Source organism: Petaurus breviceps, unplaced genomic scaffold, assembly GCF_028583685.1.
Source record: "Petaurus breviceps papuanus isolate PSGF00001 unplaced genomic scaffold, PetGlider_PUasm1.0 225, whole genome shotgun sequence".
NCBI lineage: Eukaryota > Metazoa > Chordata > Mammalia > Diprotodontia > Petauridae > Petaurus > Petaurus breviceps.
In genome coordinates this window covers 20,827,174-20,852,916 of record NW_027185889.1, presented here as the reverse complement: position 1 = coordinate 20,852,916, position 25,743 = coordinate 20,827,174, and the positions used below count along the sequence as shown (strand labels likewise).

The following is a 25,743-nucleotide window of genomic DNA, read 5'->3' as shown; positions in this document are numbered from 1 at the left end:
ATCTATCTATCTATCTATCTATCTATCTATCTATCTATCTATCTATCTATCTATCTATCTATCTATCTATCTATCTATCTGTCTATCTATATTTATAGTGGACAGAGTTTACTGTGTTTAGGGCCAGATGATCTGGCTCATAAGCTCTGTAAGACTAACCCAGTTCAGTTTGGAAAAGCTTATCACCAGATTGGCCACAAAGACATCCACTTGGGGGCCATAGCACTTCATGAGCAACCTCTACTAAGGCATGGAAAAGTTTATAGTGTCACAGGGTGCTGACCTGCAAGGAACCTTAGAAATCATCAGGCCCAATCATCTCACTTTACTCATAGGGAAACTGAGGCATAGCAAGTTTCCATGACTTTCCTGAGGAAGTGTCAGAGCTGGGATTTGAACTCACTTTCCTTGACTCAAAATCCATTTCTGTTTGCAACATACTCTGTTATCCCAGTCAGCATTGCTAGAGGGAGTACCCACACATTCAAAATAATAGATGCTTAGAGAAATAATCTTTTTCACATCTTGGCACCCAGTGAAGAATTTAGAGTCAACTCTATCTTGATCTATCTTAGAGGAATACGGTGTCAATTAGGGTGAGTGTCATGTATCTAGAATGAGCAAGGTACAGTGCCTAGGTAATAGAAAGATGTGGGTTCAAATCTTACCTATGTGACTTGAAAAGTCCTTCAGGCTCATGGAGCCTCAGTTTCCTCATCTGTAATATTGGGATAATAACACCTAAAGTATCTACCACATAAGGTTGTTGTGAAGGTACTTTGCTAGTTTTAAACCTCCTTTTCTCTCCCTCTCCTTCCATATACATACATATTTGTATATACACACATGCATATAAAAATAGATGTATATATATATATGCACACACACACACACATAGAGCTTATGAGACAATATATATGGCACATACAAGGCATCCCTCAAGTCTTAATGTAATTTTTATTAAAGCCATTAAATTATTATTAAAATCATTAAAGCTACTTTATTAAGCTACTAAAGCTCAAATTTACAGTGACTTTTGGGACACTATAATTATATGATAGTGGTTATTCAATATATTTTGTATAGTATGATATGTCATTAGTTTTAGATATAATGTATCATATAACTCATTGTTATATTTTGTGCCTTAACATATACACACATATATGTATATGTATACATGTATATATATACATGCATACACATATCTATCTACTACCTATCTGGCTGTCTGTCTCCTTCCTCCATTGATCTGTCCAGTCATCTATCAATTTGTCTTAGATACATTTTAGGAGTTATTATTTTCAGACTGGCAACAAAAAAGACCAGGAGAAGCACAATATTAGAAGGAAAAGAAGTGTTTATAAAGATTAAAGCCTGCTTTAGAGGTCTTTCATATTACAACTTTGATTTTTAATCTCTTATGTAAATCTGGATAAAAAGGAGAATAGGAATGTTGTGGGGGACTGTGTATATGGAGGGCCAAGGGAGGTTCCCTTTCTCCCTGTGTTAAGGAAGGTGCGTTATTTAACTCCTCTGAGTCCAAAAAGGAGGGACTGAGCCCTGTGATGTATGAAAACTGATGAGATTATGATAGAATAGTCTGTTTTGAACTGTGAAAATCAAAGAGATTCAGTTTTCTCGAGCTTAAGAGCCAATTACTTCATTAAGTGAGTAGCTATAGTGTGTGGTCTCTGGTGACTGAGAAGGAAGCCTTTTAGAGTAATTAGAACAGTCCTCAGAAGGGACAAAAGAAGCTCTCTGGTTGGTCCCCATATCTGTGCACTGATTAAAATTAAATAGAACCACCTAACTGAGGTCAAACATTTTTATGAAGTTTATTAAAGTTCTAGTTAGAGAGTGGCCTAGAGAACTGAAAGGTAAGTGTCTTGCCCAAGGTGAATCAGCTAGGATGTGTCAAAGGTTGGATTTTAACCCTAATCTTCCTAACTCAGAGCTCTGTGTCCACCATGGCACATGGTCTCTCATTGTCCCTTTGGATTATGGGATAAATTGAATGTTGCTTTTTTATTTTGGTCAGTGGAATTACTGGCCACGTTGAATGTATAATAGGGTTGCAGGATCATAGATACAGAGCAGCAAGGCCCACATATTCTAGCCCCTTCATTTTGCTAAATGGGGAAACTGAGGCCCACTGGGGTTAAATTTTTGGCCAAAGTCACAGAGCTAGGATCATTGAGTAATAGATTTATAGCTGCCAGGAACCTTTTAGGTCATCTACTCCAACCCACATTTATAGAAGAAACTGAATAATCTGTCTTTGTTATCCATAATGAAGATAAAAATGAAATTGCTTAGAATCATACAACAAATGAATGACTAAAGAGAAATTTGAACCTACATTCTTTAACTCCAAAGACAGGGCTCTTTTGACTGAGCCATTATATTAGGTTATACTTAGAGACAACATTTTCTCTTCCCAAAGGAACAGAATCTTCCTTTGCCCTTTTCATGCACACTCACCCACACCTGCCCATTCTCTTTTTATATCCAGATTTACAGAAGAGATTAAAAATCAAAGTTATAATTTGAAAGATCTTTAAAGCAGACTTTGTCTTTACAAGGAAAGTTGACAGGAAAGGACACCACATCAGGCAGCAGCTTCAGTTGGAAGATTTTAAACCCTGCTCAAACAAATATCTGCTCATAGTTCACTCTCATGTCAAGCTGCTGTCTCTTTTATTGAGATGAGCTGATAACAGAACTGAGAGGAAGTGACTAGAGATGCAGCTTGGGAGTCAGACAGACTGAGAGTCAAGACCTCTTCTGACACATACTCTCTGACTATAGACAAATTTCTTAACATCTCAATGCCCTAAGTAACATTTTAAGTGTCTAAGTTTCAAAGAAAGTGATGCTATAAGTTGCTAGATGGAGTTTCCTTACAAGAAGCTCTCCTCCCCATGAAAATGCCAGATCTGGACCCAATATTCCTATATACTGAGAGTATGGCATAGAACATAGATGGCTAGCTTCGGAGTCAAGGTCTTTTCCCTTATCATATATTAGCAGTTTGACTATGGACAAGTCAAACCCACAAATACTTATTAGACACTTATGTGTAGAGGCATCTTGGTGGTATGGTGGATAGAGGGTCTGGCCTGTAGTCAGAAAGATTCCTGAGTTCAAACCTGGTCTCAGATACTTACTAGCTGTGTTACCCTGAGCAAGTCATTTCAGCCTGTTTGCCTCAGTTTCCTCATCTGTAAAATGAGCTTGAGAAGGAAGTGGCAAATGGCAAATCACTCCAGCATCTTTGCCAGGAAAACCCTGAATGAGGTCATGGAGCATTAGACATGACTGAAATGACTCAACAATCCCAGACACACTTGGTCTGATCTGACATTGCTTGTCAAGGATCAGAGATCCAGAAGGAGGTGGGACCTTAGAAACCTTCTGATCTCCGCCCCCATCATTTTACAGATGAGGAAACTGAGGGCTAGAGAAGTGAGGTGACTCTCCCAGTCAACCAATCAGCCACCAATCAACAAACATTTGTTAAAGGCCTACTGTGTATCAGGGCCTATATCCTTGGTATGGAGGTAGATACAAAGGCAGAAGCAAAACAGTCCTTTTTTCCCAAAGAGCTTGAGGTCATACAATAAGCAAGGGGCAGGGCTGGAGTTCAAACCCATCTTCTCTCACTCCATTCTTTCTTCTGTACCACATTGCCTTTTCATTATCATGCTATGGTGATTAAAAAATTAGGAGTTAATGTGATTAAGGAATTTAAATTCTAAGGCATTAATGTTTTCTGCATATTTTAATAAACTAATACTATCTAGAGTATAGCAGAGGACTCTAAAAATCTTCTTAAGAAAAAATATCATTAAAGTTTTGTAATAGTTAATGTAGGCTCCAATTGGAAGGAAACAGCATGGATGGAGACTTAGTCCTGACTTCTTACTACTATGTGACTGAACAAGTCACTTAACCTCTGACCCTCAGTTTCCTCATCTTGTAAAATGAGGGAATTGGACTAGTTGGCCTCCAAGGTCTCTTCTTGCTCTAAATCTGTGATCCTATGAATAGACACACACCCTCTTTCTTGTATTAATATTTTATGTTGAAGTTTGTGTGTCCCAGATTCTCCAGAAGTAGGATCTGCTCGGGGTGTATTTCTGATTAGAGACATTTTGAGTCTACTGATGCACACTGTGCTGCTGTTCTCTTTCAGGGATTGATGCCAACATAAAGGACAGCTTAGGCAGGACTGTCTTAGATGTGCTGAAAGAGCACCCATCACAGAAGTCTCTCCAAATTGCTGCCCTCTTACAAGGTAAAGTATGTTGGTATGGCGGGTGAGTCTTTTGAGCAGAACTGGAACCAGCATTTCTGGGATGCAGGGCAAGTAGCTTGGAAAGCTCTCGGAGGGAAGGTGAATGGTACTCTGAAATCAACTTTTTAGAGACACTTTCAATTGAGCTTTATTGGTGGAAAAGACATGGACTTCAGAATATAGTTTTCCTTAAGACGGAGACAGAGATTGTGATTCTGATAATAAGGCAAAGTTGGAGTCCACAAAAGTCATTGTTGAGGCTGGTGCTGGGGAAGGGATTAGGACTGGGTCAGTGAGAGCTGCAGACATGGAGAAGGAGAGAGGTTTCCAACCTGAACTAATGCTTCTTGCTAGCTAGTTGGTAAACTCAGTTGTTTCTAGAAGCTGGAGGAACTCAAGAGTTGCGTAGCTTTTAGTACTTTAGCTACTACTAGGAAAAAAAAAAGCCACAACTTAATACTTTTTTTTGCATTGTAGTCACAGACCTTATTGGAAACAATTTTATTAATTTAACATTATTTTAAATCTAGGCAATTTTCTATTTGAGTTGGGGGTTCTTAACCCAGGGTATCTGAATTTGTTTTATATATCTATATGTATGTATCTACACACATATAACATATGTATACACATATGTATATGTAGCTATTTATATGTATAATATATTATTTATGTACATAACACATTTATACATAACTCTGTATACATGCATATATACATATACGTATACACATTTATATATAACTATATTTACATACATATAATATATTTGTGTACTCACATACATTTTTACATAACTGTATTTACACATACATAATATACAGATAGTATATATGTATATAATGCTTTTATATATAACTATTTTAATAAAATTGGTTTCATTTGTAATCCCTTATACTTTATTTTACTCATTTAAATATATGAATCTAAGGCGGGGTGTGAGGTCAAAGGGTTTCATATTAGGAAAAAAAAGCTAAGATCCCTGGTTCAGAGGTCAGAATGTCCAAACTGGCAGCATCCCCACACAACTTTGGATATGTCTCTTTCTCATGACATTTTGAAATAACATTCTTAGAAATCTTGGATAAGGAAAATTTTATAATATGATAAAATATAGTTATACAAAGTAGGATTAGGTGAAAGTTTTTTTTTTTATACATCAATCCAATCACGTAACTTTCAGGCATACCTTTAGGAGAATTATTCTCCTAAAAGCACTAAATTTCTCTTGGACTACTCTACTCAAGCACAGGTTCTCTCTCCTCTTCCCCAAGCTGGTCGCTAGGTGACTTAGAGTGATAGACAGACCTCCCTTCAGGTGAAGGGGAAAAGAGGGAAGTGCCCCTAGAGTGGGTTATTACTGTCATCTCTTCGAGGGATGGAGGAAGACATGTTCCTAACTAGACATGGGGGTTTCATGTTCTGTTTGGTTGATTACCCATAATCCATTTTCTTGAGACTTCTATTTCCTCCTAGATCTTTTAAGATATTTTTTCAAGATGAAGAGGAAGAGGATTTTAATGGAGGGCACTGTTTCTGGAACAGTTTGATAATCAGTAAATAGTTGTTTTCCCTCTCTTAATACAGGACATAACTTTAAACTGGAGTGATATTTATTTCTTATTATTTTCAGTCAAACTAAAGGAAAATTTTCATATACGTCCACATTAACCTGCCCTAGTTACATCTCTGCTAGAGATGCTGACCTATAATCCCTTGGAGCATGAGCTTAATTAAAAATGAAGGCATGGTCTACTTTTGGGTCTAGAGTTATCATTAACATTTTTTAGGGCAGGGTCTTTTCCCATGTATATGTGCATATGTTATATGTATTCATATATTTATATATGTATATATATATATATATATATCTGTTTATGTTAAGTACATGGAAAGGTAGCATAGCCTGATTGATCTATCTTCAAATAGTGCTTCTGATATGTACAGACAGGTTGTATGTCCTTGGGCAAGTCACAACATTTCAGTGCCTCAGATAACTGTCTAAGATTATAAATTGCAGAGTAGGTACTTATGAGATTTCCTCACTGGGACTTTCTACATACTGATACAATTAAAGTTCTAATTGAAAAAAAAAAGCAGTTACACATTTATTGAGGTTTCAAACTTATTCATGAATTACTTGAAAGTAGAAGTTTTTAACCTTCTTTTTTTGTGTTATAGCCCCCTTCAGAAATCTGGCAAAACCTATGGGATCCTTCTTAGAATGATGTTCTGAAATGTATAAAATAAAAATCAAACAAGGAAACCTATTATACTGAAATAGTAATTGACAAATTATTGAAATAATTAAAAAAACAAGTCCATGAACCCCAGGTTAGGGAGCCCTACTCTAAAGCAAGTAAAATTGCCCTTTCAGTTATATGATGGCAAAGCAGGTCTTGGGAACAGACACCTATGACTATGGGAGTCAATATATAGGATATAGCTTTAAATCCTGGGAGATAGGACAAGAACATTGCCTTGTGCTCTCAGGGAGAGCATGTTTTCTGCTGCCTATGTTTAAATGAAATGCATTAGATCAGTTTATGCTATGGTGCACTAGGAAGATCTCTGAACCTGGAGGACCTGGCTTCACATTCTACCTATGGGGATCAATGCTTACCTGACTGGATGTGTCATTCGGACACTCTGGGCCTCAGTTTCCTGACCTGTCAAGTAAAGGCTTTGACTTGATGACCTTTGATGAGTATTTCTTTTTCGAGGGCAGTTGGGGTTAAGTGACTTGCCGAAGGTCATACGGCTAGTTTTTATGTTAAGTGTCTGAGACCAGATTTGAACTCAGGTCCTCCTGACTCTAGGGCCAGTGCTCTATTCACTGCACCACCTAGCCACCCCTGATGAGTATTTCTCAGGTCTCATGTTGCTATATATGATGTATGGGCTTGTGTATAATAACCCAGATGGAAACAAACAGTGGGTACTTCTTACAGTTGGAAATCTTGCTGGGCCTTGGTTATCTTGTTTTAAAATGATGAGTTTGGGCTCTTTGGTCTCTGAGGTTCTTTCCAGCTCTAGATATAATTTCACAAGGTCTCATATTGCTATGCACTATATGGGTATGAGGTATAACCCAAATAGAAACTAATCCTTGGGATTCTTTATATTGGTAATGTTTCTGGCTCTCAGTTTTCTTGTCTATAAAATGATGGGGGTGGAGTATTGGGCCTCTGAGGTCTTCTAATTGTAGTTGTAAAGTTCATGTGACCTCCCTGGGCTTCATTTTCCTTATATGGAAAATGATGGGGTTGGCTTAGATGATCTCTTATATTTTTTCCAGGTCCATATCAGTGATCCTTTTGTCCACCCGTGGCCTTAGTTTCCTGATCTGGAAGATGAAGGGATTGGACCAAATGGCCTCTGAGATCCCTTTCAGATCTAGATCTAAGACCCTGTGAACTTCACTTGTTCAGCCATTTTTCAGTCATGTCTGACTTCATGATCCCATTTGGGATTTTCTTGGCAAAGAAACTGGAGTGGTTTGCCATTTCCTTCTCCAGCTCATTTTACAGATGAGGAAACTGAGGCAAACAAGGTGAGGTGACTTGCCTAGGGTCACACAGCTAGTCAGTGTCAGAGGCTGGATTTGAACTCAGGAAAATGAGTCTTCCTGACTCCAGGCCCACTGTTTTATCCAGCTGCCCCTGTGCCACCTAGCTGAATGTCAGAGATGTAAGCTAATGCTTTGAGAATGTCTTTTGATGAATTCAATCAGCAGACATTTTTTAAAGCTCATACCATAATCCCAGCACTACCCAGTTCTGGGGTCACAAAAAAAAGAATGGAACAATCCCTCCTCTCAAGGAGCTTCCCTTCTAACGGGGCATGCCAGTCAGCAGAATTTCACTGCCTCTTCTCCTTGACACTACTCAGTCACTTGTCGGGATTCCTGCCCTCTCGGTAGAGGTGAAACTCTGAGCCTAACTGGGATTCAGAGCGTTTTTTCATTTTCATGATTAAGCTGGCAGGGTGGCTCCGCCTCTTTAAACCTACCAGCCCTTTGTGCTTCAGTTCCCTTGTTATCCCCCCAGCTGTTACCTGTCACCTGCAGCTGCTATTGAGGGAGGAGGCAGGACAGGCTGGGCGAGGCAGCACCAGGGGAATGAGGAGATGCCTTGCACGGCTCTGGAGAGTGACCGCCGCTTTAGAACCCAGTGGAGACTGTGGCAGTGCAGGGAGCAAAGAAGGCAAACATCTGAGAGGGCCATGGAAGGTCATTGCTAACCTCACTATCCTGGGGGCGGGGGGGGGGAGGAAAAAGAAAGAAGTCATTTTGCCATGTGTTTTTCTCGCCCTGAGCTAGAGTCAGGATCCAGCTGCCACAGTTTTCCCATTGATAAGAAGGTTAATTGCAAGTCAAGTGCATGGAGGGATGAATGGAAGGACCAGAAGGAGCTTTAATGCTCAGGATGTAGAAAACAAAGAAAGGAGGCAGAGAGGTAAAACTAGACAGATGAGAGCACAAACACCTGCCTTTGGTTTAGTGCTGAATAGTATCACAAGATCTTAGAGTAACAGCTGGAAGTTATCTTTGAAGCCATCAAAGGCAACCCCCTGATTTTGCAGATGAGGAAACTGAGGCCCAGAAGGACCCAGGAATCATCAATTTAGATCTGGAAGGGAGGGCCAGAGAGTCCAGCCACCTCGCTGGGGATTGAGTCAAGCTAACATTGCTTCTAATAATTTGGGGCAGCCATAGAAATTGTGGTTGAGGGGGAGACCTTATCAAATAAGTTTCATATCCAACGCTAATGGACTTATTTCATCTATGACATTAATAGCCACAAGGATTTGGGAAGACTTTAAGTCTCTCTTTTGCCTCACTGGTTGGGCTAAAGGCTGGAGGAAGTCTATGAGTTCCAGGAAATTAAGTCCTATTTTCTTTTTTCTTCGAAGGTTTAGGATGCAAAAACCAAACACACACACACACACACACACAACTTGCCACTTATTGGAAAGGTAAAATAGTCCTCTTACATTTTACAGGAGAGATAATTTATTAAGCTATTAATAATTATAATTGATCTTTGAAACTGGAGACATTGTGCTATAATGGGTAGAGAGTTGGCCTTGGGGTCAGAAAGTCCTCTTTCTCACACATAGTGGTGGTGTGACCCTGGTATATCATTGAACCTCCCAGGAAAGTGGCAAAGCAAGTTTGCTTGGTACTGTAGAGGGAACTTTCCTCCTTAGGCATTTTTTATGCTAATAAAATAATGATATAGTACTTTCTACCCCTCTCCCCCAAAAATGAAAACAAAAAGTGTCATTGGTATTTCTATAGCAATATTCAAAGCACTTGTCACACTTTTTTTTTTTTCTCATTTGAGCTCAAGAACCTTATGAGTTAGGTTTAAGAGGCATGCTTAGGACTTGTGGATGAGGAAACAGACTAGAAGCTAAAATCTAGTGTTAGTTTTATACCCATTTTGTGGAGGAGGAAATTGAGACTCAGTAAAAGACTGCCTTTTGCCTAGGGGAAAATCCCGGGGACTGAACCTGTGAGTTCTCAGTCTAGTTTCCTTCTCAATAGAGTTTAAATGTTATAAGGTCACATTGGGGGTGTTGGGAAGGTAGGGCATAATGCCATAAAGATTCCTCCTTGGGCATTAAAAGAACATTTCTTATGAAGAGTTAAATGGGTTCAGTAAAACAGAAAGCGGTCCCAGGCTGTGGAAAGGAAATTATTCATTTTAATCCTTTGGTAAGATTGGTAATATAGTGAATATTCACATAGGACTTGAAGGTGTACAAAGTATTCTATATATAGCTACCCATTTGATTTTCACAACAGGTAGGTGCTTGTGTTATCCTCACATCAAAGATAGAGAAACTGAGCCTGTTGTGATGGTGACTTTCCTTTGAACTTGGGTTTTTCGGACTCAAAGTCTGCCCTCCCATCCACTGCCCCATCCTATGACTTCTCCTTACAGAGATCTCCAATCACCCCATTCATCCATGTCCTTCCAGACCATGTTTCCTGCTCTTCCTTCTTCTCTAAATCCAACCCCTGCCACCTCCAAACTTGCCTCTTTCTCTTGAAGGACACAACCATTGTTCTAGGGATTCCAGTATGTTGCCTGAGTCATCTTCCCCCTTTCTCTTTTTCTTCCTAATTCCCAAGTAGGTGCAAAGTCTTTTGAATTCTTTGTCCACACAATCTCTCACATCCATTTCTTCTCTCCACTCAGCAGCTACTGCCCTGGTTCAGACCTTCATTCCCTTTTGTTTAAACTGGGGTAAAAGCCTCCAGCTTGGACATCAAGCTCCTAATCCAGTCCCCTCTGCTCTCCGTCCTCTGTTCTGCTGCCATTATAGTCTTGCTAAAGCACAGGCTTGGCCATATCATTCTCTTATCAGTGCTCTTCCATAGCACTATGGGAAGGTTACCATTTAGTGATGAGTGTTTTCTCCAGCCTAATATTACAGTGGAAAGATCAATGGATTTGGAGTCAGGAAACCCAGGTTCATTTTTGTCCACTGACAAGTAGTGGACTTTGGATAAATCCCTCCACCTGTCTTGATATCATTCGGTAAAATGAAGGTGTTGGAGTAGATGAGCTTTGAGCTTTCTTACTTACTGTATATAAACATATGGTTTGACAAATCCCTCCTCCTTCTGTTGTTATGTAGGGATTTGTCTGTTGATGCTGTCAACTCTAGGTAAGATGTAAATATTTTGAGGGCAGGCAATATTTTTTTGTTTTGTCTTAACATCCCCATTGCTTGATAGTCTCTTATATGAAGTAGGAGCTTAATTCTTATTGTATTGGATAGATTGAACTGGGTTTTGTTCTACTCTAATGGAGGAGGTTCCCATCTCTGGAGTTCCCTGGACTGAAGAAATTCCAGATGTTTTGTGTGTTCACAGTTATACACACACACACTCACACACACACATACACTTCCATATATATATATTCACAGACATTCTCACTCACACATATACACACATACAAACATGTACACATACACATATACTCCCACACATATACACATACATACACAATCATACTCACACACATACACATATATGTTTACACATATAGACTCACACAAATATATAAAGACATACATATGTGATGAATTTCAGGGAAAATAATTGGAAAACTATAGTGGGAAGGCTAAATTTTATTGGTGATCAATTAAAATAAGCTCAGAAATAGGAAATTGTAACTTTTATAATGCAATGTGTATACACAGAATATTTGGAAGGTGGAGACAAAGCTACAGTCCTGGAAGAGAGCGAGTCGGAATGTGCCACACACCAGACGTGCGTTTCATCGCCTGTTAATTCACCGTCCCAAAAGACCAAAAGTGAGTGATCTACTTTGAAGTCTTTACCAACTCTTTAAGTTCCAGGGAACAGATTAGGTGAGACAAATTTTTTTGTGAAATAATATGAGGGGAATGAATGGGATCCGACACTCTGTAGTTCATAATCACACCTTTCTGAAACGTGCTTAGTTTGAAGCAAAAATGCTCATTTTTAAGCAAAGACTGCCAGCTTTTTCATTTTCAGAACGACAACCTACTTCAGTTCTTCTGTATTGAAATTTCAAATTTACAACAGATAAAAGGCAGAGACAGACTTTTAAAAAATGATTGTAGGGGGCGGCCAGGTGGCTCAGTGAGTAAGCGTACCGGCTCCAGTGTCAGGATGACCTGGGGATCAAATCGGTGCAGATACTTAGCACCACACCCAGAAATAACTGGCCATGTAACCTTGAGCAAGTTTCTTAACCCCGATTGCTTAAAAAAAAAATGATTGTAGACTATTTGAAGGTTTTGTTGGCAGAGATATTGGAGTGGTTTGCCAATTTTTTCTCCAGCTCTTTTTACTGATGAGGAAACTTAGGCAAACAGGGTTAAGTGACTTGCCCAGGGTCACACAGCTAGTAAGTGTTTGAGGCTGGATTTGAACTCAGGAAGATGAGTCTTCATGACTCGAGGCCCAGCACTCTGTCCGCTGCAGTTCTACCTAGCTGCCTATATACCAATAAGAATAACCAAGCAAAACAAGTCAACCCACTGGCCATATCTGAAAATACCTTCTCATTGAAATACTCACAGGGATTATATTATAGCTATCATATTTTGTATACCATGATTTAATTCCTTCCTGTTGTCCATAAAACTTGTATATTTTTATAGTTTAACAACAGAAATAACCTGGATATCTATAAAGTTCTAATCATTTGCATTCAAGGTGAAGCAGTGACTGGAGAATTATCAAAGCTCTTGGATGAAATCAAACTCTGTCAAGAGAAGGATTACTCTTTAGAAGATTTGTGTCATACGATCTCAGACCACTATTTAGATAATTTGAGCAAGATTTCGGAGGAGGAACTTGGGAAGAATGGGAGCCAGGCGGTGGTAAGTCCATTGGTAAATGGTTGTTCCTCCATTGTTTCAAGGTCTACATTTATGTCTAAGGGACAGGCGAATCAATTCTTGCTGTTAACTCACAGATCCACATACAATAACATTTCACATCAGTTCTATAATACATACTGTTTTATATCTCACAGTGCTGACTTTGATATTATTCACTTTGGGGAACTACTATTCTGTGAATCAGTCAACAAGCATTTATTAAATGCATACTATTTTCCAGGAACTGTGCCAAATGTTGTGGATACAAAGAGAGATGAAAACAATGCCTGCCCCCAAGGAGATTACATTCCAAGGGGGGGCATGTAAACAACTGTTTATGTACAAAGCATATACAGACTACATAGAAGGTAATCTATGAGGAAGGAAGGCATTAGCAGTGACACTCGGAACAGGCTTCTTCGAAAACTCCTATTTGAGCCAAGTCTTGATGAAATCCAGTAAAAACCAGAGTTGTAGGGGAAGGGGGAGAGCATTCCAGTCATGAGAATAGTCAGTGAGAAATGTTGAAAAGATGGGAGATAGTGTTGTGTAAGCCAATATAGCTGCATCATAGAGTTAAGAAGACCAGAGAGAGAAGACAAAGGTAGATATATTGTGAAGAGTTTTAAATTCCAAGCACAGGAGGTTAAATTTGATCCTAGAGATAATAGGAAGCTACTGAAGTTTATTGAGTAAGGAGGTGGGGTGACATGTTCAAACTTAGGCTTTAGAAAAATCCCTTTGGTAGGTCAATTAAGGAAAGATTGGGAGCAGGAGGAGACTTGGGGTAGAGAGCCCAAATAGAAGGCCATTACAAGAGTCCATTCAATAGGTGATGAGGGTCTGAATTAAGGCTGTAATTGTGTGAGTGGGGAGAGGAAGACTTAAATGAGAGATTTTTCCCTGATCATTTGATATCTAGTCCTAGACTCTCTTCTCTCACCTCCTTGACCTTTTGTATGTTAATCTTAATACTTATATAAATATATCATTCACAAGGGTGTGACAGCCTCAGGAGCCACTTACTTCAGTACTATAAAGAGCTGTGATTTTATTAGCATTCCTCTCCCCTCTAGCAGCATGAATTGTGACCCCTCTATACCTCGGTGCATGGTCTTTTAGAGTTGGATGAGGCCAAAAACATTGCCCTGGTGCCAACATTATCATGAAAGACTTTTCATTGACTTTACTTTCCTATTATCAAGAATGTTGATGACCTGGAGAGTGGCCAAATGGCACAGTCAGGATGATGAAGGACCTGGAGTTCATGTTATCTGAGAACCAGTTAAAGGAACTGGGACCTATCCAGGCTAGAGAAGAGAAGGCTGAGGGGAGAAGGGAAATAATGGCTGTCTTCAAGTATTTGAAAGGCCTGTTGCCTGGATGAAGAATTAGACTTCTCTTGGACCCCAGAACAGAGGTTCTGAACTTGATATCCATGAACTTTTAAAAAGTACTTCTAGAGGTCTTTTCTTTTCAAGTCTATGTATTTTATTTTACATATTTGAAAACATTATTCTGAGAAGGTGACCATGGATCTCATCAGCCTCCCAAAGGTGGCCCATGATACACAAAAATTAAGAACCCTTGCCTTAGAGAAGTGGAATTTGTGAAGTGGAAAATCTAGGTTTGATATAGGGAAATACTTCCCATCAGAGCTCTCCAAAAATAGAAAGGGCTTCTCCCATCACTGGTGGTATTTTAGCAGGACCTGGATGATCCTTTGTTGGGTGTGTCATATTGGAGAGATATGGATTGATCTAACTGGCTGCTAGGGTCCACCCTCTCCACTTAGAAGTTCTGGTTTTTTATCTGTAAAAGGAGGGATTTGGGTGACATGATCTTAAGCATCCCTACCTCCTCTGACCTGTGGTTCCATGAGATAGTTCAGAGTTACTGACTTTCTCCTGGTGTTGCCACTTGCTGCCTTAGGAAAGACTCTTCTTAGTTTCTGTTTCTGTAAGAGTGATGGAGCTGGATTATACCATCTTGGAGGTCCCTTCTAGCTGGAGCATTAATCTAAGAATCATAGAGCTGGAGTTCTATAAAATGTGGATAATAGCATCTACTTCCCAGGCTTGTTGTGAGGATGAAGTTAGTAGAGTGAAATATTCTTTATTTTACTCAAGGTTGACTAACAGCTGGGATGTGGAGGGTCTGACCTTTGATGTCAGATATTACAGGGTTGTCTAGGCCCAGATGCACACTTCATCCATGAAGCTATTATTGAGCAAAGATGTAGAGACTTGCTAGGCTGGCCCAGATGGACACATTATTCAGGCAGGCATTAGTGAGGAGAGCTTCTTGGTTAGTGAAAGCAAAAAACAAAGGACAGTTAACACCTAACCAGATATGTACTAGTTATTTGATATGTGTCAAGAGAATGATGTTGGGTAGTTATATCAAGTAAGAAATCTGAGGCCTTACAGAAGTGGTCATGGTTTCTTCTTCTGGGGTTCTACGCATGAAATGCTGGGATTCCATAGGGAAGGTAGAATGACCTTGCCATAAAAAAGGGTTTTAATGAGGGGAAAAAGACCTTATTTATTAGTGTAGTTATGCATAGATATAAGGGTGTGTGTGTGTGTGTGTGTGTGTGTGTGTGTGTGTGTGTGTATGTGTTTCTGTCCATGTGTCTGTGTTCCATAGCAAGCAATATTTATTTGCATTCTTCAGTGAGGAAAGATAATACTTGTAATTACAGAATTCTAAGAAGTAAAACCATACTCTTGTACAAATAATAAAAGAGACAAGACTTTATAGAAAGCATTGCAAAAGATATTTTGTTGGCATTGCCACAATAACTTTAATTTAATACCCTGTTGATGGGGGATCAGAAATATATTCACATATAAAGGACAATTTGTTATTAATGATGTTTTCAAAGAAGATACAGAGCATGGAGGAGGGAATAGAGTTTTGGCCTTGGAGTCAGGAAGCCCTGGGTTCAGATTCCAGTTCTGAAGCTTATTAGCTGTGGGGCCCTGGGTGAGTTGAATAACCCCTATGTGCCTCAAGTAAAGTCCCTAGCACTTGCATTTGGAGAGACAAGGTGGTGTTTTCAGTTGGTCAATAAATATTTTTTAAGTGTGTATTGTTAATGGAGTGTTGGAATTAGGAAGGTGTGTGCCTAAATCCTACCTCAGACACTTATTAACTGAGGGAGCATGGACAAGCTAGGCTAACTCTCTGGGCCTCAGTTTCCCTATATGTAAAAACAAGGTCTTAGATTTAATGTCCTCCTTTGATGGCCTCTCCAAACCCTTAATCTATGATCCCATGATCTCTCTCTCTCTCTCTCTCTCTCTTTTTTTAAGCAATCAGGGTTAAGTAACTTGCTCAAGGTTACACGGCCAGTTATTTCTGGGTGTGGTGCTGAGTATCTGAGCCCGGATTTGATCCAGGTTATCCTGACACTGGAGCCGGTGCTCTTACTCGCTGAGCCACCGGGCTGCCCCTAAGCAATTGGGGTTAAGTAACTTGCTCAAGGTTACATGGCCAGGTGTTTCTGGGTGGGTGCTAAGTGTCTGAGGCCGGGATTCGATCTCCAGGTCTTCTCAACACTGGAGCCGGTGCTCTTACTCACTGTGCTACCTGGCTGCCCCTGATCCCATGATCTCTTAATTCCAAGACATTTGCATTGGTGGAGGGATTGCCAGTTGCTAGTACCTTCTTCTCTGGCATTACCTTCTTTTTACTATGTACATGTTTTGTGTGGACGTAGTTATTTACAGATTGTCTCACCCATTTTGTGAGCTCCATGAGGGCCGTGGGACTTTGGGCAAGTCACTTAACCCCAATTGCCCTCTTAAAAATAAAACAACAACAACAAAACAAACAAAAATAAATGCTTATTGATTGCCTAACATTTATTCTGTGTTTTCTGGATCAAAGAAAGTAAACTGACAAACTACTTTGTCACTTTTCAGTATCTTACTATGTATTGAAAAGTCTCAAATGGAGCCAGGTCCCTCACAGAGAAGTTTCCAATAGCTTTTTGTAATTAAACAAACAAACAAACAAAAATACCCCCCCAAAACAAAAACATGTCAAGATATGGGAGCCCAAGTTAGTGAGTCTGTTCAGAGAATGGTTAATTACAGTGCATCATATCATATAGAGAAGTAGCACAGGCCATCTCCTGGACACTCCTTAACACCTTTCTTGACAGTGTTTTCCTCCTATGCTTTATTTTCAAGGTTGGCTGTTTTATATCTCACCTTCTGGTGTCATTCCTGTTTATTGCTTAAAGCTGGCCCCCACACCGACAACTGAAGACAACGTTGTGCTCCAACAATTTGCTTGTTAAGTGGGTACTCTGGGCTCCTGGAACTCTTTTTCATAGAAACTGTAATAGATGATGGCCAAATTCCCAGGCTAGCCCACTGAAATTAATTTAACCTATAATGTAGCAGAATTATTGTGTTAATGACTCAGTCCCGTTCTGTAGAGAAGAAATTTCCCTTAGTCCTGGACCTCTTTGTGTCTCGCTCCTTCCATTTCTTAGCCTTCATAGAGAACTGGGTTTCCCTATGTGAAAGTGCTAGCTATCATTCACTCATATCGCCAGCACTCTGGTCTTAGAAGGAAAGGTCAAATACTATTTCCTTCCTACTGCCATTTATAGAGTCTCTTTACCTCCACCAGTCAGAAACTTCTCCTGCTTTGAAATCCATTTGGTTAAAAATTTCTACCCAACCTAGATTGTTGTGGCCAGTGTAGGTCATTCCCTGGGTCATTGCTGCTCCTTTCTCAAGGAGATCTCACTGGCTACTTCTCCTCTCCAGTTCCTTCAGCTTCAATTCCTTGATACTCTCTCAAATTCCCTAATCTCTTACTTCCAGTCTCCTTAAATTCCATGACCTATCCCTTTACTTCACCTCACGCACACACAGGAATGGTCATACCATAGATCTCACCATTACCCTCATGGAGTCTACTTTCTCAGTTAAAAACAACAACAACAAATAAAAAAAAAACTTGTATGTTACAGACCATGACTTCTGCTCCTTCCATTTCTTCCTATGCCTTATCCCTCCTAAACAGATTCTTTGTCATCATCATGACCACAAATCCCTCTACCACGCAGTTCTTTCTCAGGGTATTTGACTTTCCTTTCCTCCTCTTCCATTTTTGATCCTGTAGTCAGCGAATTCACTCCCACATGTTCCTTTACTTTGGAACTCCTCACCTCTTTGTCATATTGTCACTCATCCCATACAAGACCTCAGCTCTGAAATATTTCCATTATTGACTTTGTTCCTACTCACCTGCTCATAAATGGAGCTGGACGAAGCCTCATAACCCTGCTGACTAGGTACATTACAAATTCATATTATCCAACTTCAAATAGACCCTCCTATCCACAAAGACAGTCCTTTGATTCTCCTCTAATTGATTTTCCATTTCACTGCCCCCAGGAGCTATTCCAAACCTCTTCTCAACCTTTTCCCCACCTCCCTTTTCTCTTCCTCTTCTTTTGCTTGAGAACATTTTCTTACTTTACCAGGAAAATTGAAGGCATTCATTGTGGTCTCAGGCCATCTCACCCTTTTTTCTTCATCTCAGAGCCTCTTGACATCACAACTTATTGTCTCCTCCTCTTCTCCCCCCAGTCTCCGCCAAAATGATGGCCTTCTCTTTGCTGAGCTTATGTAGATAGATAGAGAAAACTTTTATCATGTGCTTACTATATGGCAGGAACTGTGCTAAGTCCTGGGATTATCAGTATAGTTAAAGAGAAAGAGAGTGCCTACCCTCAAGGAGCTTCTATTCTAATAGGAGAAGACCCTATAAGAGAACTGCAAAGTAGGAGAGAATGTACCTGCCAGAAGGCAGAGGCTGAAGAGTCTGGAGAATAAGAAGGGAAGTGAGATGATGCAGACCCAGGCACTCTAGGCAGAGGTTCTGGCAGGAGCTCAGGTCTACCGTGTTCTCTGGCGCGCCCCATGGTCCACAATAGCTTTTATCTCATTTCCTGCTATCCCAGTAACCTTCAATTTAATTCACTTCACTGAGTACTTACTGAATTCCTATTATAGAGAAGTCATCACGCTGGGTACTGAGGGGAACATGAAGATAATTGAGACGGTCTGATTCTTAAGGACTTCTTGATCTTCCAGGGGAGATACAACATGTGTTTAGTGCAGTGGAAAAGGACACTGGTTTCAGAGCTAGAGGACCTGGGTTCAAGTCTTGCTTCTACTAACTTTGTGATATGCCTAATTCTGTCAATCATCCAGTCAAGTAACATTTATAAAGTTCCTACTATGTTCTAGGCTCCGAGGATATAAGTATAAAGAATAAAATAATCCTTATTCTTATTGGTTCTAATTGGAGAGACTGAGGTTACTTTAGGGAAGTCATTTCACTTCTCTAGCCTTAGTTTCTTCATCTGTAGAATGTAGAGATTAGAGCAGGTGACCTTTTAAGATCCTAAATCTATGAAACTTCTGAAAATTAGAGCATGGTAAGTGTTTAACAGAGGTGAAAATACAGTACCAAGAGAAGTGAGAGGAGACCAGATTTAATACTGGTGTTTGGAATCTTGGAAGGCTTCGTGAACACTTTTCTGCCTGAATTGGAAATGGTGGGATTGGAGGTGAGGTAGGAAGGCCAAGGGAGGAAGACATTTCAGGCATTAGGGATTATATGGACAAATGGAATAGTGGTGGGATAGTCTAAAGACACAAGGAGACACTGGGGGAAAAAAACTGTTAGATCTGGAGTTTAAAAATGTGCATTCAAATCCTATCTTGGCCACTTATAACATTGGTGACCTATGCCTTGGTCCTCAGTTTGTTTCCTTATCTGTAAAATGAGTAATTAGAATGTATGGCTTCTAAGATCTCTTCCAATTTTAGACTTATTATCTTGTGGAAATGAATCCCAGAAAAAAATTTGGTCCAGATTGACTGAAGATTTTAGCATGCAAACGGGAACAGTGGGAGGGTAGACCTGGAATGTAAATTAGATACAGCCTATGGAAGACCTTGACTACTGATTAAGGAGATTCTATACTCAGTTGTGAGCTCTTAAAATGCAGAGATGACCTGGTGAGAAAGAAAGACTGCTGGCTCTGAAATCAGGAGACCTGGGTTCAAATCCCATCTCTGCCTTTATTACCACTGTGATCTTGGGAAAATTAGTCACCCTCTCTGGGTCTAAAATTCTTCACCTGCAAAATGAGAGGAATGAACCAGATGGTTCCAAGGTCTTTTATAGGATGAAATCTGTGATTCTGAGTTTTTGGAAGGGAGAATTCTATGATCAGATTCATGTGTGAAGAACATCAGTCTGGTAGTTGTGTGTAGGATGTGTGGGCTATGAAGGAGGTAGGGAGGGATGTAGAGTAAGAAACTATTGCAATTATCCAGGCAAGAAGTGTTAAAAGATCCCAGTCAGGAATTGGAGAGGAGAGGAAGCCAGTGAGATCTCCCTGAGTAAGAGCAATATGAACTAAAAGAGATAAAGAGAAGGTAGAATAGAAAATGGGAAGGTAGAACACACAGGACCAGGATTCAGATTGGATATGGTGACTAGGGAGGACTTACAGGTGCTACAGAGGTCACCAATCTGGGTAACTGAGAGAATGGAGGTGACATGGTCAGAAATAAGAAAGCTGAGAGGCAAAAGGATGAGCAGATTTGGGGGCAATTTGATTAATTAAGTTTCAGAAATATTGAGTTGAAAGTTGAAAATATATGTCCAAAGATTAGGAAAAATGATGATGTTAGAGATAGAGGCTTGTAAAGTAGTAGAGGAGCTAGACAACAGGAAAAGATATTTATGATATAAATAGTATCAGTAGTGTGAATATTAATAGTCTCTAATCCTTAATGTGTCCCTTTGCCTAATAGTAATATTCCAGGACTTTATCATTACACATTATTTTCCATAATGTATCTCATTTTATCTTTGAAATATGGGTAGAATATAAAATATTCATCACTGTTTTACTGATGATGGAACCAAGTTCAAAGAGGTTAAATATTTTGTGCAAAGTGACACATGACACAGGTGGCAATTGATCTCGATGAGGAAGAGGAGCAGATATAGAGAAGGATTAATCAGGAAGACAGGAGAGGGACCATAAGAATATAATGTATTAGAGGCTGTGGAAAGATTAAGGGATCAAGGGGGTAGTCAATAGTGCAGAGAGATCAAGAAGGATGAGGGCTAAGAAAAACTCTTTCCTTAAACAATTAGGAGGTCACCGTTGGCTTATGAGAGAGCAATTTCACTAGCATTGGGTTTAGTTGCCAGATGGCAAGAAGTTGAAGAAAGAGAAGTTTATGAGAAAATAGAGACATTGGGCTCATACTAGTCTTTCTGGACACTTAGCTGTGAAAAGAAGGACAGAGAGAGGATGGGAGTTTGAGGGAGTACTTGAGTTATGTAAAGGTTTTTATTTTTTAAGATAGGAAAGACTCACTTATCTTTATAAGGGGAGAGAAAGCAGTAGGTAGAGTGAGAGACAGAAATGACAAGAAAGGGTCTGATAATGTTGGGGGGATGATCACATGGGATAAAGAATGTGATGTGCTTTGCAGACCTTAAAGCAAAATATTAATGTCTAAACATAATAGATGCAGAGCTGATTTTCAGAGACAAGAGGATTTGGGTTCAAGTCTTCCCTTTGATTCATTCAGACATGAATATACAACCTTGGGCAAATTATTTAACCAATATAAGATTCAGTTTCTTTGTATAAAACCCATATGAAATATGACCTACGTCATAGGTAGTTTCCTTCTCTTTGGGAGATTTCAAACAATGGGTGATTGACGCCTTGTTGGTTGTGTCCAGTCACTGAGATCCCCACCAATTCTGGGATTCTTTGAAATTAGACAAGGCATGTAAAGGTGTTGTAACCATAACTGATTAAGTAAATGTATATTAATAAAAAGGGAGCAAACTTTCACATGGCAAGAATGACAGCTACTTTATTAAATAGGAAGGAATGGAGTAGAGAATAAGTGATGGTGTCTATATTTTAAAAACAGAATTCTTTCTCACAAAGTGAATTTGTATTTGAGTACATTTCAGACAGAAAAACAGAGTGAAGTAGTAGCATTTGGGGTCAGTGTTCTTCAAAAACAATTTTGGCAAAAGACTTAATTTTCTTCCATTAATTTCATTGATCAAAGATCTTGGGTTTCAGTAGTTGAGGGCCAATTTCTATGGTCACAGAGCACAACCCATTTAAAATTGAACAAAATGGCAGCATTTGAAGGTTAGACGGAGCATCAGTGGCCATCTGGTCCAACCTTTTTGCTTAAGGAATCTTCACTATAATACAATCAAAAGTGGTCACTCAACCTCTATTTGAAGATCTGGGAAGAAGGAAAACTCACTACCTCCTGTGACAGCCCTATTCCACTTTTGAACAGCTCGAATTGTTAAGGCGTTTTCCCCAACATCAAGGCGAAATTGGACTCTTTGGAACTGTCAGCCTTCACTTCTGGTTCATCTCTTAGAGTTGCCTGAGTCCTAGAGAGGTTAAGTGGCTTGCCCAGAGACTCATAGATAGGAAGTGTCATGGACAAGAACTGAGCCCAAATCTCCTTGATTCCAAATTTAGAATTCTTATTCTGACATCTTTCTGGTTTAATCAATGTAACTATAGTATTGCATTTACCTTTCAGTTTATTCCCAGTAATTTAGCAATTTCTGCTGAGGTCAGCTATAGAGAATCTAGATATGAAAGGGAAAGTCATGCTTTGTATAGTGTAGTCATTAGTTGTGGTTCTTCACCTCCAATTCTATGCTCTGAATTTTGTGTTATCCTTTTCAATTTAGTTTTTATATACCAACATTTTTTCCCAATAGAGGGCGCTCTAATGCAGCGATTCAAAAGCCCCACCATCTTATGTAAGGACGTTTTATTTCTGATTGAGAAATTTTTAAAATTAAAATCATGTCTTAAGGTGGTAGTTTGGAGTAGTTTTATTAATAAAAATGAACTCAAATTAAAATTCCTATTTTAATTTGATTTATTCAGTTGGAGGGTATGACTGCAGTGGGAGATCTTTGACAAGTTTAAAAATTATAAATTTTTTTTCCTTACATAAATTTTCATTAGTAGTCAAGCTATTTTAAGTCTTTTTCAGAAGATTCACGGAGAATTGTTCTTTTCCTTATCCCCACCTCCTGCCCCCAAGTTGAATTAGAACCAAGTACCTGGGTATGTAGTTATGAAGAAAGTAGCATTGTATCATGGACCAGTCACAGGCTTACACATTTACGTATGGAAGAGACTTCCACAGCATCTCCTTCACAGAATTTAAGCTTCTTGAAGTCAAGGACTGTTTCGTTTTTTTTTTTTTTTACATTTGTGTCTTCTGGTGGTGTGACATAGGAGAGAATTGACCTCAGAGCCAGGAAGTCAAGTCTTTGAGCATATTAAGCACGTCTTATGTATCAGGCACTGTGTTAATCTATAGGGGTACAAAGAAAAGCAAAAGAAAGGCCCTGTTCTCAAGGATCTCACAGTCTAATGGGAGAAAATGCAAACAACTATGTACAATGAAAAAAATATATATGCATGATGTCGTAAAAATCTTCATGTGTTTTAAGCTATTAAAGCTTCTTTCAGATAAATTGGAGATAATCAGCAGAGGAAAAGACAGCTGCTGCCATGAATTCCATTATTGTTTGGTGAAAGAAGTTGGGGTTGGCACAATGGACAGTAGACATTGGGGTATACTTGAGGGTAGGAGGGAGTGTGCTGCCTGTCACCCTGAGAGTGTGGCCCTGTCCGTGATTGACAGGAAAGGAAGGTCACCTGGGAAAGGAGAAATGGCTATTAGGCCCAAGGATCAAGAGTATATTCATTCTTTAGTAGAGTCTGATTTCCTCTTGATCATTTGATTTGTATGAAACCAGGGGAATGTCTTGGCAGCCAGGCTCTGAGAGTGCTCATTCAGGATTGGTTATGTTATAAATTAGCAGCAGACTACTACAGGGCAAGGGGTAAGGCTGTGGTGCAAAGGGCACTCGACTGGAGTCAGCTAGGTGGTACAATGGAGAGTTGCATTTGGAGTCAGGAAAACTTGAGTTTGCATCTTGCCTCTGACTATTATTAACTGTGTGTCTCTGGGCTAATCATTCAACCTCTTCTTGCCTCATTTTCCTCATCTGTAAAATGGGGTTAGGTAAAGTACTTAACTCATTGGGTTGTTTAGAAGATAAAGCTCTTGGCAGTCCTTTAGGTACCTTATAAATACTGGCTATTATTATTCAAATCTAGCCTCATTTTCTCATCTGTACAAATATTATTCAAATACAACCTCAGCCATTTTCTTGCTGTGTGAACTCTGGTGAATCTCTTCCCTTCTCTGGGCTTCAGTTTCCTTCTTTGCAAATGAGGAAATTGAACTAGATGATCTTTGAGGCCCTCTAGATCCTATGATGGTTCTGTGACCTGGTGAAAGCACCAGCATCCCTGGGAGAAAGCTCTTCCCCTCCTCAAGTTGGTTCCCTCATTCACCCCATGCTAGTTACACATCTCATGCCACATCTGACTCTTCCTCCAGCAGGCCATCCATGGAAGGAAGGTGATTGAAAGCAAATGTGGCAACTTGGTGGGACTCGAGCTGACTCTCCACTGCCAACTCCCCAAGGCTCAACCTTTCCCCCCTCTCTGCCCCAGAATTTCACGCTTTCTCTCTTTGATTCACACCTGTGATTTACAGAGGTGCCCAGTTCCTAAGCAAGAATGCATGGCTTTTAAAAATAAGAAAATTTTGTCAAATCCCAGAAAGATTGTTTGAGTAGAATGTGACACTTTGCATCAGGGACACAAGATGTGCTTCAGAAACACAGAATCGCACATGTCACTTCACCATGGAATATCCAAGAGGGAAAGGTATTGCACCTTTCTTTATTTGGGGGTGGGGAGCAGAGCCAGACTTGAGTTGCCCCTGAGGGTGCCTGCCTGAGAGCGCTCATGTAGTCATTGGGAGGCCTTATGACATTCCCTCCAGTTAACTCTGCCCGCTCCACCTTGTTCCTGCTTTTTCGCTTTCCTCTCCCTCTCTTGCTTCCCTGAAAGCCAAGCCTCTAATTATGTGGCAGCTTTTCTGATGTGTGTGGTATTTTATTTTAGCATTCTGACTTATTAAAAATGAGTTCTGTGCCTGAAAGCCCCCAGGCAGAAGGATAAAAATTGAAGTTAACAATGTACAGAAAAAGAGAGGGAAAAATCACCAATCTATTTCAGTTTCCATACCAAATTTCCTCAAACTGATTGAAAGGTGGCCTTTCAGGGTGGAGGCAGGTAGAAGTTTAGGGTTTGGGAGCCCAAATCTACCATGCTCTGATTGTCATCAGATCTAGGTGACTTTGATGGATTTCTAGAAATGGAAAAATGCCTTACATATTCTTTCTCATTGTGCAAAAGATTTAAATTTGGAAAATAGGAGCATATTGGGTGATTTGGGGTGCCTAAAGGTCATAGATAGCTAATAAGGGAGATGGTGTTAGGGACAGGATCTCTGATTACATTGGCATAGGACAGATAGGTAATACATGGAATCATGCTCAAACCAGTAGAATATAATTGGGAAATATTTAACAGAATGAATAATGAATGGATGAATAAATAAAGAGCACAATAAAACATAAATAACAGTACTGTGTGGATTTATAAGTCAATATTTGGCCCCAAAAGATTCTTAGGTATGGTTTAGTGGCCCTTATATCTATTTTAGTTTGATACTACTCGTAGAAGGAATTCCCTAAAACTCTGAGAGATTATTTATCCATGGTCACATAGCTAGTATGTCTGATCAAACTTGAACCCAAGATTCTTGAATTCCAGACTGGCTCACTTTCTACTATACTCTATTTACCCTCCTGTAATAACAGATAGCGTAGATGCTTATTGAATCTCAAACTATATTTGGGTCTTAAGAGCAAAATATATTTAAGTAGCCCTCATTTTAAGTGAATTAGATAGAATTTTGATAAAACAAGGAATTTTTAAAGCAGAAATTGTTATAATTATTTTCTTAGAACATGAGATTTCATCAGACAAAGACAGGCCA

At 39.5% G+C, this 25,743-nt stretch overlaps 1 protein-coding gene across 1 annotated transcript in view; it reads left to right on the top strand.

Moving 5' to 3' along the window:
• The window catches only part of ANKS1B (ankyrin repeat and sterile alpha motif domain containing 1B), a 1,399,804-nt gene that overhangs the window by 183,903 nt on the left and 1,190,158 nt on the right, over nt 1-25,743 (top strand). The window contains exons 6-8 of the mRNA XM_069095213.1: nt 4,199-4,300; nt 11,522-11,635; nt 12,528-12,694. Of these exons, the coding sequence (XP_068951314.1) occupies nt 4,199-4,300; nt 11,522-11,635; nt 12,528-12,694 (383 nt within the window). The remainder of the gene's footprint in view (nt 1-4,198; nt 4,301-11,521; nt 11,636-12,527; nt 12,695-25,743) is intronic.